The following is a 16,575-nucleotide window of genomic DNA, read 5'->3' as shown; positions in this document are numbered from 1 at the left end:
ATTATTTAGTATTTTTTTATATCTAAATAATGGACCTCAAACATCTTCCAAAAGATGATCGGATGATGATCGCGATGAAGTTCTTTATCCTACAAAACACGATAAATTTCCATATTGTATATACAGGAATATCAGGGATTAATTTTATTATATCAGTAAAGATATGGTCCGTGGTTGATAATGAAAAGAGGGTGCCATTAAAATATGATTCCAATGAAAGAATAGAACAATCCATAACGAATGACAAATTATTTCATTAACTTTTTCTACAATAGAACCGCAATTTGTAACATCTATTTTCCATTTTTCTCTTTCTATTTCTCAATACCTCTCATTTTTCTAAGAATACGCTAGTGGATTCCACCATACTATACTGGAAATTACTTTAAGATTGTTTTCTTTCATCCTCCCTCAGGTTTTGTTTGTTCAAAGTTATTACATCCAATTCAGTTTTGTTTCTTTTTCGGAAAACAGATTAAAAAAACATAAATATATATATATATATATATACAGGGTAATTCATTAAGAATGTCCAATCTCTGAACTCCGAAATACGGGGTGTTCAAAGTTTAAATTTAAATTTTGAACACTAGCAATATTTGCATAAGGCATGTTGAGCAGAATCATCATATTTTGAGGTCTAGAATCTACAGTTCATCAATATATATATATATATATATATATATATATATATATATATATATATATATATATATATATATATATATATATATATTGATGAATGGGATGGGTTGGGATGATTCGGAAACCCAATACATCTTTCAAATCATTTCAGGCACTGAAAAGTTTTATTAATAAATTGACTAGGATATCAGTTTGTTTATCAGAAAATATTTCCAGAAGATAATCTGCTGTCTACTGCTTTTTGCTGTAGTTACCGATTTTAAGCGATAGTTCTACTTAGAAAACCATTTCAATAATAACCTCATACCTAATGCTAAATTAGTTTAATTTGATATTAGCTCCATTAATTTTTGTTTTATTCATCAATGTGAAGGTGCATATTGGAATTTGATATAAGTTCAAATAATTTTGTTAGCATTGTTTCTACTTTAATGAAACTCATGATAAAATTCATCTCATATATTATATTTTTTCTTTATAGATTTTTCAAATATTTTCCTAGTTATATTTTCGCAAATAAAACAAATTCTCAACATTTGATTAAAACGTGTACTACCTTCATTTTATTTTCAAATGTTTAATTTCAGTGAATCAATTTATCTCAAATATTTTGAAAGAAAATGGAATCTAAGGAGCTGTTGTTCACAAGCTCGCATATTGTCAGGAGCAAACTTTCTTGAAAATTGGAGTTTTGCTATTAGTAGCATCTCTAGGATCCAATGAAACAAATGTAACACATGTGTACAAAACTAACACGAAAGAAAACAAAATTTTCTGCGCTTAAATATCTCATTATTATTCCACAATTTGTTTAGTGTACTTTAAAATGCTTAATTAACTCTTTTAATTCAATTAACTTAATTGACTAATACATATTGATACAATAAACAACACATGAGAATTACGCACATATACAATAGTAAACATTGAAAAATGAAGCGACTCACATCGATTTTCTTTCCAGTTCCACCAAACATAATTGATACTGAGAGCACTCAATCAACTGTGGCAGTCCGAGAAAATCAGAATATTAGTTTGACGTGTAAAGCGGACGGATTTCCTACGCCAAAAATTATGTGGCGGAGAGAGGACGGCCAAGCAATTTCCGTGGAAAGGAGAAAGAAAGGTGGGTTATAGAACAATTAATTGGTCAATGCGGATTCGAATTTTTGTTTTTCATGAATTGTTCGCCAAAGAATATTGAAATAACCTAAATTATAGAAAAGGAGAAGTTAATGACATAAAAGGGTAATCTTTCGACAGCTTTATTCTGAACTATCAATTGATATATTCTTTAAATATGCGACTTTTATAAAATAATGCCATGCAGTACCGTATTGAAATGAAAAATAATTATTCATTATCTATTACAAAATCGATGCAATAAGTTTGGCAAATAGGTAGGTATATGTCAGTTAGCTTGTGAGTTTTTTGGAGTATATGATCTAGAGAAATATTAGTTATAAATCAGAGTCAAAAGGTAAATATGATTCAGTTTACAAAAGTTCTCACGAAAAAAACATCGTCCCTCTCTCAAAATGTTATTCTAGTATTTTTTTGAATTTGAAAATAAATTATCACCAACATTGTCGACGTATCAATCTAACGGTATATTGAATATTCACCGAAGCTTCCATCTGGAGACTAGTATAAAGTCACAGGCATAATCTAAACGTTAGTCCCAGTTCCATTAACAGGAAAAAAATTTAATACCTAAGTGAGTAAGTCAGTGAATTTCTTAATGAAACGCCAAATGATACCTAACTAATAACAAAGATATTCTTACATTAACGAGGTTTTAAAATTTAACAAAATTATTTTGTGAGGTAACCTTAGCCATGGGACTAATGAGAGGCTTTCTATCTAAGGTACAGAAAATTAGAATGTAGCTCTTATAGTGACAATACCTTTCACGAAATTATCATTCATTATTTTTAAATTAGCAGAATGGCTGATGTTTCAAAGAATAAATAGCTATTAGCGAAATATCTACCATGGGAAAGCATATGGCAACAATTTTAAATTTAAAAAATTGGGAAATGTACATAGGGTATCCGTTCCGGAGATAAGTTGCGTTACAGCAGTAAAGCAGTTATTACAATATAAACTATAAAATTAAAGGGGAAACGAGAACTAAACTAACAAACATTATGCTAGTTTTTATTATAATAAAAACCTTGTACTTTATCTGGTAGATAAACTCTTGTCTCCACATTGCAATTTGATCTTAGTGTAGAAAAAAATGTTCGCTTGAGATAAAGTTTGCTTCTTATGTGATTATGTACTGTAGAATTTTTCTGTCATTTTTTAGATTATATGTTGTCTTAGCGCTCTCTATTTCTAATTTTTCCATCATTTTTCACACATTCTTTCAATACAAAACATTATAAGGAACATTATTCCATTATAATAAGTACTTCGATGTGTATTTTTATCATCTAATTCCTGTATCATTTGTTTTTCTATACATATGAGTGCTCATTTTTGGAAATAAAAAACCTGTTCGACATTCATTTTGAGCTCCAGCATTCTCCTGCATTCTCTTATTTCTAAACTGTACAATTGTTTCGCTCAAGGAATTCACAGTACAGTATCTTGGACAGCATCGATTTCACTGTTTATTGTTTGGTACGCTTATACTATTTTCCTAATCGTTCGATATTTTCTAGATATTGGGACAAGTGTTTTAAGAGCCTATATTGTATTATATCAGTCATATCCTTTTCCCTATTATTTCAGTTTAATGTTCATTACTATTTAGACGTATCTTTTGACGTTTTTTCATATTGTTATAAGTTACTTTTTGGCCTCCCCGTCAAAGGCAATCGCGGTTGAAGTTAATATAAAATTATCACTTACAATTTGAGTATACATATTTAGAAGAGGTTGTCTAGAACCTGCGTATTTCCAGTTTGAGATATTTATGACGACTTTTGACATTTTTAATATCTCCATTTTCCACTTTTATTTTTATCTTCGATTAATTATTTCTTGTTATTTCTTCTTTATGTTGTACTATTCCGTTAATACTTATCGTATCTTTCAATTCCTTTTGGCTTGTATTACTCTTTATTTCCAAAATGAGATATTATAATAATAATATGCAAGTATTCAAAAGTCTTTTCATCAGACATTCTCTACGAGCAGTGATTAAGTACATATATCTCAGATATTGAAAGAAAATTTATTTCGCATTGAGTACAACTATATGTGGAAAGACTCATCGTCTCAAAAATGAATTCAGTTGAAGTGAGAATTGTATGAAGGCAAGATGGACAGGCCTCTCTGTACCGAAAGAATTATTAATAAAACTACTTATGGTAAATTTCAGATTCCTAATTTTGGCATCCTAAATTTGAATTTTAAATAGGAAATAGAGCTAGAGGAAAATTTCCTTAAACCTAGAATTCGACATTTTAACATGGATTTGTTGGAATATTAATTTTAATCTTTAATTGTCTGAATAGAAGTTTCACGAAGGCTGCACATTTCTCGACTCGCTTCTGAAATTCAAAATCCTCAAAATTATTTAGTTATTGGAAAATTTGGATATAAGTTTCACTTAACAGCCTCTGATTTTTTCGGATGATCAACAAGTTTAGAATAATTATTTTTTTTTGGGAAGAAAAAACATTATTTCGATTCAATTTGTATTATTTAAAAAAATTAAATTATAGAGATATTATTATATGGGAAATATGTGAATTTAATGTCATTTCAATAAAATTACACACAACAGTGTGACAGTCTCACAGTCAGGAGATTTGAATGTATTCTGGAAATCTGCCTAATGTAGATATTACGACAAGAAATAATTGTTGAAGCTTCATAAAAATTTGGAGCTTCAGACTTTACGATATAATGTAACAATGGAAATATCTATTGCGGAACAAGTTGCGAGACACGATAACGTACTCATTTTTCTAGAACTCATTATAGGTATTTAGTAGGATGATTGTCATTTGTCCTGGGATTTTTCAGGTTCGGAAATGAGCTGAAATTTATCTATCGAGGGATATTGAACTAATTGTTGTCACTACAGATTATTTTGCGGTTTCAAAACCAATTCACACAAATTCCTTTGTATTGGTGAAACTGTATCTTAGATACTTTTGTGAAATACTAAATATTGACAATTTATAGTGAACAGAAAATGTTTTGATTCTATTTATTATTTAGCTTAAAATGTATCTTGAGTATTTTATAAGCATGATCCAGTCAAGAGAGATTATTAGCATTATTCATAATGAAGTACCCATTTTTGTTCATCTACTATAATTAAACTTTCGCATCAGTTACATCAGAGTAATAAGAACCAGTAGCATTGTGATGGATTCAATTTTTGTGTTCATTTTTCTTTGGATATTGTGGAAATTTTTAAAATTATCCCAATCATGGACAAGATTAATTTATGGAGAAATGCATATGTTCAAGCGAAATGATACTAATCCCTATAAATATATTGTTCAACAACACAGTTAAATTTAATATTTGTGTGAGAACACCGTCGAAAAATTCCATGAATTTAAAATAAGGTACAGTTGTGTACCTGCTAGAAGGAGGAGTAATTCAAAAAACGACTAAAAATCGACGGAAGTAAAGACACTAGTGATACAGGGTCAGGCTGATAAGGGCTCTCAAGGGTACAATTTTGTTCGAAAAGTATCCGCGGTAAGAATGTCAACTACCACAAAGCCACATAAATCTCAAGAGGTTTTTCAGAACAAGGATTTAATCGAATTTCACAATAAATATCTGACGGAGTGTTCTTTTGGTGCTGAAATATTTATTGAGATTTTCAATTAGAGTGAATATAGCTGTAGTTTATATTATGCGTCCTCACTGGGTCATAGAAACGAGCAGTATGATTTTAACGTTCCAAAATTGTTAATACTGAGAAGTTTCATTTTCAGTATGTAAGTTTATAAAAAAAAGTATCAAGTTTGTCTATAACTTGAGCTATTTTAGGGATACTATTCACCTCATCATTTGTTGTTAGTTTTTCCTGATAATGTTCATGTTTTTTTATGTACTTTCCTGTCAATAGGTAATTGGTAATAATATTTGTCCTTTTTGTGAAGAAAACTTACAATTTCAATTAAATAAATTTCTCATATTCAACTCTATTAAGTTCACTATTATTTATTATTAGTTGGGTTTTAGATTATTCAGTTGCTGCATGGTATTGTTAAAACACTGTTTTATTCGTGCAGTTTCTGCATGAAAGCCCATTTTTAACCTACTATTTTTAGGAGGAAATTATTAAGTTAACACAATATTTTTATACAATCAACTTGTTTCTTGGTATATTCAAAGTGTAATTCATACTATCCCTTATCACGAAATAGATCATTGAATATTAGCCTCTTCTAGAGCTATTCAACTATGACATCTTTAATTTAGAGACAGAACTTTTGTAAAAGCAATAAGTGTACTAAGAAGATAATTCTTCTGAAGAACACAAAAAATCCTAGACAAACTGCAACAAGTATTATGATCATTCAATAAACAAAAAAGATGTTGAACATTGAAATGTGAAATACCCATTATATAATAGTTATTATATTAATCAATTAAAATCAAAGTGAATCATAAATAGAATAGTATAACTTTAAGTTATTGGTGGAGAGAGAAATAACGAAAAACAAATTGTAATTGTAAATATAGTTTTCCATTTCAGTAGTCATACCGTTACCATTATATCATTATTATAGAAAAAGAAAAAAATCAAATACAAAAAAGAAATTTTTCAGAATTTGAGAATAATATAATATATTTAGATTTTCTAAAATCAAATATATTTATAAATAATTTGAATTAATAATTGCTCCTCCTTATTTATATTATTACTAATATTTCAACAATCGAAGTTGGAAAATCTTCATATGATTGCAGCAAATAATATTTTGATATTAGAATTTTTATTTATCGGGGCTGTCAATGTCGGTTTATATTTTTAAGAAAATCGAAATTGAGTCGAAATATCAAAAATGCGATATTATTTATTCAAATATTAATATTCAGTGTACACAATTGCTGAAGCAAGTCGCTCAATTGAATTCCATGAGATTTATATGGAATAAGTGAAAATGGCAAACTTAATTTGTTGCAAAGATTCACTAAAATACGTGGTGTTTCATTAAGAATGTCCAATCTCTGAACTGTAGATTCTAGACCTCAAAATATGATGATTCTGCTCAACATGCTTTATGCAAATATTGCTAGTGTTGAAAATTTAAATTTAAATTTTGATTTTCGCAATATTTTTTTATATTTTCACAATTTATCTGTGAAAATTGGCAATTGTACGTTTTAAGGCATGAGGAATCATAATTTGCACTCTAATTTAAAGGCATGTTGAGCAGACATTCTTAATGAATCACCCGGTATACAGCTATACATAAAAAGTTCTTGACCAGTGTCGAAGTTTTACACGATGTCCGAATAGAAAGTATCCGCTTTAATTGATTGCGTAAGATGACTTTTGGCAACAATGGGAACGATGTATTTCCGTGTCATCATCTGTCATCAGGAATTGTTGGGAATGGTGTACCAGCGCAAACATATAATTTCTCACGCTTTTGGGAAAGCCACAGATACTGTCTTTGTCGTCTGAGTTTCAGTTTATTACTTTTATTTTATTCAACAACGCAATGTAGTGATTGAAAGTACATCAAATTTTATTCCACTTGTACAGATTATACTTGAAATCTTAAGTGTGTGGCGATATAATTATAATTATAATTAAAAGAGGAATGAACCGATAAGTGAGCCGTGCAATGGTTCAGGTGGTATTTCCGTTAATTACTCTTCTCCTGATGAGCAACACATCCCGACTGCCTCATTCAAGTGCACAACAATATTCGACATCTGAATCATACTGGAATAATAGTTGGAGGAATTAATCTGATGTTAATGCTCGAAGTAATTGTTGACGTGGTTGGTTGATCAATTGATTTCAATCTGTTAACTACGAATCTACGCGCTCCTTCTCTTTCTAATTGTTTTTGTTGATTTCGTTCATCTAGTGCATCCTGCGATTGTGATTTGTAATTGTCCCATACTCACACGCACATCTGCATCTGTTTTGTTGGATTTGTTCACCTGATCTTCGTGCTCTTATATCTTGCATGAATCTAGATTTAATTGTTCGACAACTCAAATTGGCACCTTTGCGTCTTGCTGGCATTGCTGACCGTACGTATAATATATAAATAAATCAAATCAAATTACAGTGACTTAATATTGTATCCGTTCTATTATTATTTGGCTTACCAAATAATAAGCAAACAACAATAATAAAATACGATTATTAATATTAAACACATATTTGCTCTGATTTAAAACTATTTTCCAAATATGTAAAATGTTAAGTATGATGTATACAGGCACGGTTAAAGCCATTGTTGGCGGAAGCTCGCTTACAACACGAGCTAATGAGAGTAAGAAATGTCTTTATCAGTTATCAATAAATTGTGAATTAATGATTATTATTGCACTGGAAATTATTGATGAATTAACGATGAGAGTAAAATTAACATGAGAGTTGCACAGAACAATTGGAATAATACCTATAAATTCACTGCTACGATCGATACACAAATAAAACCAGATAAATAGCCGAAAACTGTATAGTGAGTAAAACAGGAGACCGGCTTCGTTCTCATCCCTACTCCGTGATGCTTGCTGGATGAAAGGTGACAACGGTAGACACCTGAAGGAATCACTGATCGATTGATAGTTGATCAGTTATCGACCGGCGAGACTGGAAGATGAAATTAAATTGGGAAAAAACATAAAGGAAATTGAAATTATAAACTTTGAATAAGAATTTATTGTACCATTATTCGATCTTGCAACCCTATTGCGAATCCGTATATAAAATAAGAAATAAAAATAAATATCACGATGGAAAAATAGGGGTTGATCGTAGAAGGATGAAAAATTGAGAGAAATATATATTTTGTTATTCGGTCATGCCAAAATAAAAATGGAAATCTTGTCAAAAAATTTGCTTATAATTAACAAATAAAAAATAAGGGTTTATCGTAGAAGGGTAAAAATTTAGGGTTGTATGTATTTTCGAATGCTGTATCATAAAAAAATTTAAACGAAAACTTTCATCTTACCACTTATCACGTATGAAAAATAGATGGTACTGGAACTTGTTTGTATTACTGCGACAAATTATGAAGATAACAATTAGTGACAAAAATTGAAAAACATTATGTCTATACGGCGATAGCGTGGAGCGTCCTGATGAACAAAAAATCTCCTATAATTCCTCTTTCACTCACGCACGCTTGAAGTTGAAATTTTCAAATATTAGTTTGCCATATTTACGATGTATGCTGAGGGATTTCGGGTTTCAATTCCCATTTGTATTTGTTTCCATTTCCTTTTTTTTTCTACTGACTTAGACAACTTTTCTTTTCAACTTATCGCTAAAAGTTTTTGAGGTTTTCTTTTATTGTTAGATGGAATGTGGTTTAAATATATTTATATCCAATTTTCCAAATATGATCACAATGAAAATAAAAAACTTTCAGTGGAATGATAATAATGAAATATATTGAATTCATATACAGACATGGAAATAAAAATCATCTTGAATCTGCACCAAACAATTACATAATGACAATAATAGACATCTATTTGTAGAGAAATCACGACTCAAAAATAAAAACTACAATATATCACCAGTATTCAATATATTTGGGAGGATTTCAATACAGTAGACATAACGATCGATCTATATTCCGACTATAGTTCAATCGGAAAGTACGTGAAAAAATAATTCATAGTCGTACCTTTTTCAACCAGTTGTAAATATTCAAAAATCTTAGCTATATTTATAAACAATTTACATTAGTCCAATTTTACAAAGCTTAATGAGAAATATAACCACCGACATATTATCAGCATTTTACATTTTTAACCCATACCCACCCAGCATGTGAAAAGTATTAGATTTAATTTAGATTCTCTCCGATAATTTCATTGGGGATGAAGTGCAGCCATTTTATCTACATGTTCCTCTACTGTCTTACTACACGTTTCTTATCATCTACTCAAATTAATACTCCTGCTTTCCACATATCCAAATCATTTTTTCAATATTCAAAGTAAGGCATTCTGCAACTTCTTATCCGATGTTGTTAGATATTTATTCAATAGCCTACTGCTCAAACCAATCTACAAAAACCTTCACATTCATGTCGAGATGGTAATTGTCAATTTATTTTCGAAGTGTAACTAGCTATCAAAGACAAAACCGTCTTGTGATCTTATGTGTAGGATAATAGAGTGTCCACCTTTACCGTAATGACGCTTTAGTCCAGTGGAAAGTGCTTCTAAATGGGTTGCTCTGGAAGTTGTAGTGTCTTTGTCTACCAATATTTTATTCACAATATGACCTGCGTTTATCCAGGTTTTGCCTAAATAATGAATCTTATGGTTGCAATTTCACCACATATTCCTTTCTATGAGAAACTGTTCTGTTTCATGCCTTAGAATCTGAAAAATTATTCAATATAAGCATATGTCTGCTCTTTAAATATGGGTATTCGTCAATCCAAAATTCAATTTTTTTAGAATCAATTTGAGAGAGGAGAGAGAAATGCTTTATAGTTACAATTTGTAGACAAAAGCAAGTAAAAACCAAAAAACGAACATAAAAATAACTAAATAAACAAATGAAATAAAATTTCAATATACAGAATAAAACCATAATGAGTAACAAAATTATAGGTAATAGTAATAGGTGATAATTAATAAATATCAAAAATTAAAGCAGTTTGCAGCAATTATTATGATATTCCGATAATTGGTTATTAATCTTGCTATTTAGAGTGGTATATTCATAAAATTTCAATACAATGGAACTAAAAGGAAATAAATCAAAAATTTTCTTCTATACTTATGCAGATATCTCATACTTGCGTGTTTCAAAGTTTTCAATGGTGGAAACTTAGACCCCAATGATTTCAATCTTAGAAAAACAAAAGACCTTCTCTCAGATTTTCGTGTTTGAGTATTGATTTTCTTATAAATAATCGGAGGATTTATTGTTTCTATTCATACTTTAGATTCTAAAGTAGTTAAGGTATGAAATTTTGGGGTATCTTATTTCTCTAACATTCATTGACAAAGAAAGAATAAAAAACAAATATAAGGACAACTACGTGATGCTCGATACCAATTGTTCATAAAAAGAAAATACACACAAAACTAAATAATAAAACGAATTATGATACTTTGATATTTGGAAAATAATTATTTACTCAAAAGAAAATAAGTTGCTTCTTTTTCATATTTTCGCAATCTCTGAGATCGACAAACCGAAAAAGAATCGTTAACTGGACAGCTGAAAAATTGAAATGAGGTGGGCAAATAAATTTTAATCTATTCTAAAATTGAATCCTTGCATTTCGATCTTTCAAACTGATGCTAATTGAGTACATAAAAAATAAATGACATATACAACTTCCATACGATGAATTTATCACACAATTGATCAATACTCAATGGAGAATTTTTTAGGTTCGGCAATCTATAGAATAACTAAACTGTCGTAATCGTTATCAATGTAAGATGTTCAGAAATACTTTCCAAAAATGCCAACTACAAATACTAGATGTGAAATTATGTCCATATAATCTAATTTTCTTTTATAGAAAAGCTCCTCACAAGGAAGCTAGCGTTGTTGAAAGACAACCCAGTTGAGTCAGTTTTTCAAACATATCTCCGCATCCAAACTCTGTACTTTGTGAAGGTCTACAATAAAAAGTTTATTGGAAACCAGCGTTTTTTACATGAATAACAGGTCCTGCTTCCCACAACTATTTCTCCATTTTATCTGATGAGAACAATGTTTTTTCCATTAATTAAAAAAGTAATCCCATACCTGTTGAGCCACATTTTTTATTTTGCTACGTTTTGTGAAGTGTTCTTCGGAATTGATCATTTGAAAAGCGGACAGGGCAGGTATATTGTGCAAAGCTACAAAAAAACTAGAATTAGTAACGCTATGATAAGTTTCATTCACTCATACGTTTAAAGATTGTTTGTCATATTCTGATCATGTTGAAAATATTTTTTACTTGTTCTATATTTTTTACTGGATCCAATAATTTGCAGCCACATTTTTCTCTAAATAAACAACCAAATTTTTCTCATAGACGATACAATTTCACATCGTGCTTGTGAACTTCCATACAACAAATTATGTCGTTAATCCTATACCCCGGACGGGATTTAAATATTATTGAAACAATACATTATTTTCCAAATGAATTAAAAGTTTTTGAATTATTGTTCGCCCAAATGGAAAGTCTGTTTTTAACGGAATAAGTACTTGTTCTTTTGTTAAACAACTTTAGATCGATCGTTTTGTTCCCTATTAGCTTTTGAGTAGTTGGGCGTAAAGAAACAGTTTTATTGATAATGCTATTTCTTTGTTTCGGTATAAAGTGTGGTATTAGATGGTCTGTTATCGCTTCCACCATCGCCCAGGCAAGTTACAAAGTTTGTAGCAAAGTTGCAATTCTATTTATTGAATCGGAAAGTTTGAAATTTTATTTTGGCAATGTAGAATTTAGGCGGATAAAATATATTGATCCGAAACTTAGACACACACAAACTGGACTTCTATTTGATATTTTGGTTACAACATATTCAAGTGCGATAGAGTTGAGATACGAGTAGGTTGGTTAAAAACTTACCTCTTAAAGTTACCGCATATATAGTGTGGAAATTCCCATCTATTTTCTCGCAACTATTTTTTATACGACAATATATATATATATATATATATATATATATATATATATATGTAAAACTAATAATTAGAAACTTACTGAATTTAATTGTTACTATTGATGATTATTTCAAACAGTAATGCTTTGCTATTATTATTTATTTTGGACATCTATAAAATTATAACCATTCTTTTGTTCTTGGACATTTGTGTATGTATTTTAGTGACAATATTATTCAAATATTCTAGTTGAAACCAACATCTAATTCCCAAACACTGATTCAACAGCTATTTAAATTTGATCAAATCCATAAATCCTTCTATCGTACTTGAAAAGTTAAATTAATACTGCTCTATACATTCTGCATAGCTTTTCGTAAGATTAGTTTGGATCAGCAAAAGGTAGATAAATGTGATTTTAATGCTGTGCTATATAATGAATTCAATTTTTTTCCTCGTTTTTAAGTGTATGTAATCATACTGAAAATTTTCCCATTTGTCCCGAATTATCATTAAGATTAAATCTTGTTAATTATTTTCTTTTTCTATATTTCTAAATGTAGTTGCCGAACGTAATTACAGACAGAGGTATATATTTGAACAGATTTAATGTCAGAGAAAAAGTTTCTCTGTTGGCTAGAAATGCATATCAGGTATATTCTCCAAATCCAAAATTGTTTGTCATTTTATCCGAAAGCACAAATTCACCTTAACAATAGTATCAACTTCAAAACAATCATGATGTCTTCATCTTGTTAGCTTGCATTATTATAGCGCCACGCTTAAAAGCAAATATTCAAATCTGCTGACGTTAACGTACAGTTTGATATTATTCAATCAACTCACCACCATTCCAACACCAACAGTTTGGACTCAATTGTTTTCGGAACTAAAGTGCAACATCATAATTTCACACTCGCTGGTACTTTGCATTTATGTGCTGATGTGTTTTAGAGAACTTTGAGCTACAAATCTCATAAAGTTTGTGAATTAATTCGGATATAACAGTTATCCAGCTGAATTTTCATTATTGCTATGTGAATCTAGTCTCATTGAAAGCAAGACTAGAAAAGGACAGAGATTCGACTTATCCATGAAAAGTGTGCGATTATAACTAACAAAATAAAATTTTCTGGATAAGTAAGATGTGGTTACACTTCTACAACACATTTGTATTAACTTAAAACATAATGAAATGCCGTGATCTCATAAGTTATACAAGGTTTCAAGGTGTTTATTTTGAAATGCTCCACTTTTCATATTTCGGCCCTCATAGAAAATTCAAAAATAAGTCCTTTTGTAGTCCATTTAAAATAAATCGTCTAGCAATGCAAAGACAACTCAAAAGCTTAAATGGAGGGGAATGTTGACTGATAACTTATTTTTAGGGTCTATTAACCATAATTTCAAAAATATTACATGTGACTTTTTCAAGAGTTAGCGAGAAATGTGATAGATACTGTTTCAAAAATACTTTGTGATAGTATTTCACTGAAGTCTTTTGAAATAATGGTATTTTAATTTCAATATTCAATAAAATAATGAAGTATAATCCAGCTAAACTATTAATTTTTAAAGTCGCACAGTTTCATTATGTTTATAATAATTACTTATAACTATAGAAGTCGGCTTATTGAGGTTTATTTTTTATATAACCGCCATACCCGTTCGGCTGAATTATTTTGATGTATTGACACTCTGCTCCAGTACTTGTCATTGAATTGTACAATAACTTCTTTGTCTTCTGTCCTCCAGATTTGAATTCTAACTTTTTTCGCAAGTGAATATTTGTTTCTGACAAGTTATTCTTCGGTCTATGATGTGCAGTCCTACGTATTTCGCACTGTTAACTTGCGAAAGTTCAACTTAAATAATTTTGACAATAGAATATGTTTCCTTTCAAAGTATGGACGTGATATGAACTGACTGTTTGACCCATCTGGATCTTGCTCAGATCAAGCTGCAATCTCTTGAGCACATGTAGGATCACTGTGGGATAATGATATGGCAGTGTCATCAGCGACTGTTGTTTTGCTACTTACTGGTAGGTGAGGTGTATAGATGACGTACAGAACCAGCCCTACGACACTTCCTTGGAGGACTCCAGATAGGTTTGGATATAGATTATTGAGTGTATTATTGTACTTAGCAACGAAATTTCTATTAATAAGGTACGATCTTGTTATCCATGGTGAGGATAGGGTAGATACTTTTTAGCTTATAGTATAATACGCCGTATATATCTTCTGATTTTGCTAGCGGTTCGTACGTAGGTTATACTTAGTTGTATTTGTTGATTAATTGTGTAAGGTGGACAGACCATATTATTTATTTCTCTAAGAGCTGAATATAGCTTTTACTATAGCTCTAATCTTTATTCATTGAGAAAAATCTAACTGGTTAGGTTTTTCTCTTATCAAACTCACTACTTGCTTCTGGTAAACGTCAATAAATTGTCCCCAGGTTAAACCGATTTAGCTCATCAATTTTTATCCTTGGGGTTTTCTAGAATAGTGAGTATGTAAAATAGAGCTTAGAAATTTGAAAGTTTCGGAGTGAAAAATAATTACTGTTTTACTTCATTACTGCTAAGAAAATAATTGACAGTATTTCGAAAATTTATCGGAATAATTTATTTTTTATTACAAACCGTTGAAACATACAAAATCTTCCCTCTTTCACTTCTCCAAAAGTGTTAAAAAGAAAGATGAAGTATATGCTATTTTTGAAAACGTAGTTAAACGATCTTTATCACTCAACTCCCTGTTTCATTTAAGATTTTAAGGTCCCCTCCCGCTAGAGGGTTGATGTAATCTAATTGAAAACCAGCCCACAAACTTTCTTCCTTAAAAATAAGTGTGACGTGGTTTTGCATATGCTTGAATTTTATGTAGGATCCGCAGTTTAGAGGGTGGTACTTTTTCAAATTGTGACACAATAGTGGAGGTGAATTAATCGCTAACTTGTCAAAGTGAAGCTCCTATTTATGTTTGTCAATAAAGTAGTAATGTATCGTAGACAGTAAATAATTAATTGTAAAACATTCCTGAATTTTAAAATTTTTATACAATGAATGAATAACTGAATTTTATCGCGGTATGAAGTGCTGGTTTTCGGAAAAATATAGTTGTGAATTTGGAAAAATCAAATAACCACATTGTTTTTGATTTCTTAATTTATTCTTAGTAATTTATGATATAAGACAGAACCTCCAATTCAAACTCCAATCAACAGTTGCATTAATATTTCTAAAATAGAATCTTTTTCCATCATTTCATGATCTTACAAGTGTTGAACCCAGAAGCTTTCACCCCCTCCTTATATTAAAAATGTAATAATAACATTCACAGAAAATCTAATTAATTTGTAATCGGAAAACAAATTGTTAGAATGTGATTTGTTACCTATGTGTTATGTTTAGCAATTACATATCTAAATATATGTTTATTTCTACGTCTAAGTATCAAAAAAGAGGGTTTCTGATTTCTGCTTCTAGCACTACAATCCATGTCACTTTAACTTCATGGATAACTGGATCAAGGTCTGTGGAGGGAAAAAAATTGGGTAGCCTCATCATACCCCACTCACGAACGATGAGGCAGGGGCAGTCAAACAAGAAACATTTCTTCTCCCAGTGTTGCCGTTTCCTGAAATCAAAGGCCCGAATACTCGAAAATTTGAGTTCTAGTAGCAAAATAACAAGAAGTATTTAAGTTGAAATTGTGATTGTGTTGAAGTGGTGATATTTATACGAAGCACACTGTTTACTGCTATCATTATACCAATACTCACAATCACAACAATCACACCGTTTGAAGCGTGCTTCGGTACCAAGTTTTCTTCTTCAGAGACAGTCATTGTAATAATATAGCAGTAAACATTTGTTAAGAACACAAGCTTTATTATTAATAGTATTTATTATTATTAGTATGCGAATTTGCCCACCCAAATGTTATATGTTGAATGGTCTTTTATGTTTCTGAGACTTTCTGCATTTACCGGATTGCGCGTTCGGATATTTGATCACATTCTTCTTCTGATTATTAGTGTTGATTACTTGATCATGGATAGCCATCATGAAGTCTGCATTTAATTCGGGCTTCTTAAGTGACTTTACTCTTAGTGTATAGAACCTGGTTTATAGCTTTTGCGTGCTTGTGGCTATCCGTTTT

At 30.3% G+C, this 16,575-nt stretch overlaps 1 protein-coding gene across 1 annotated transcript in view; it reads left to right on the top strand.

Moving 5' to 3' along the window:
• Window positions 1-16,575, top strand: part of LOC130450926 (lachesin) — a 395,900-nt gene that overhangs the window by 213,937 nt on the left and 165,388 nt on the right. The window contains exon 4 of the mRNA XM_056789650.1: window positions 1,610-1,771. Coding sequence (XP_056645628.1) covers window positions 1,610-1,771 — 162 coding nt within the window. The remainder of the gene's footprint in view (window positions 1-1,609; window positions 1,772-16,575) is intronic.

The sequence above is a fragment of the Diorhabda sublineata genome, chromosome X (assembly GCF_026230105.1).
Source record: "Diorhabda sublineata isolate icDioSubl1.1 chromosome X, icDioSubl1.1, whole genome shotgun sequence".
Classification (NCBI taxonomy): Eukaryota; Metazoa; Arthropoda; class Insecta; order Coleoptera; family Chrysomelidae; genus Diorhabda; species Diorhabda sublineata.
This window is presented reverse-complemented; position numbering and strand designations above follow the sequence as displayed.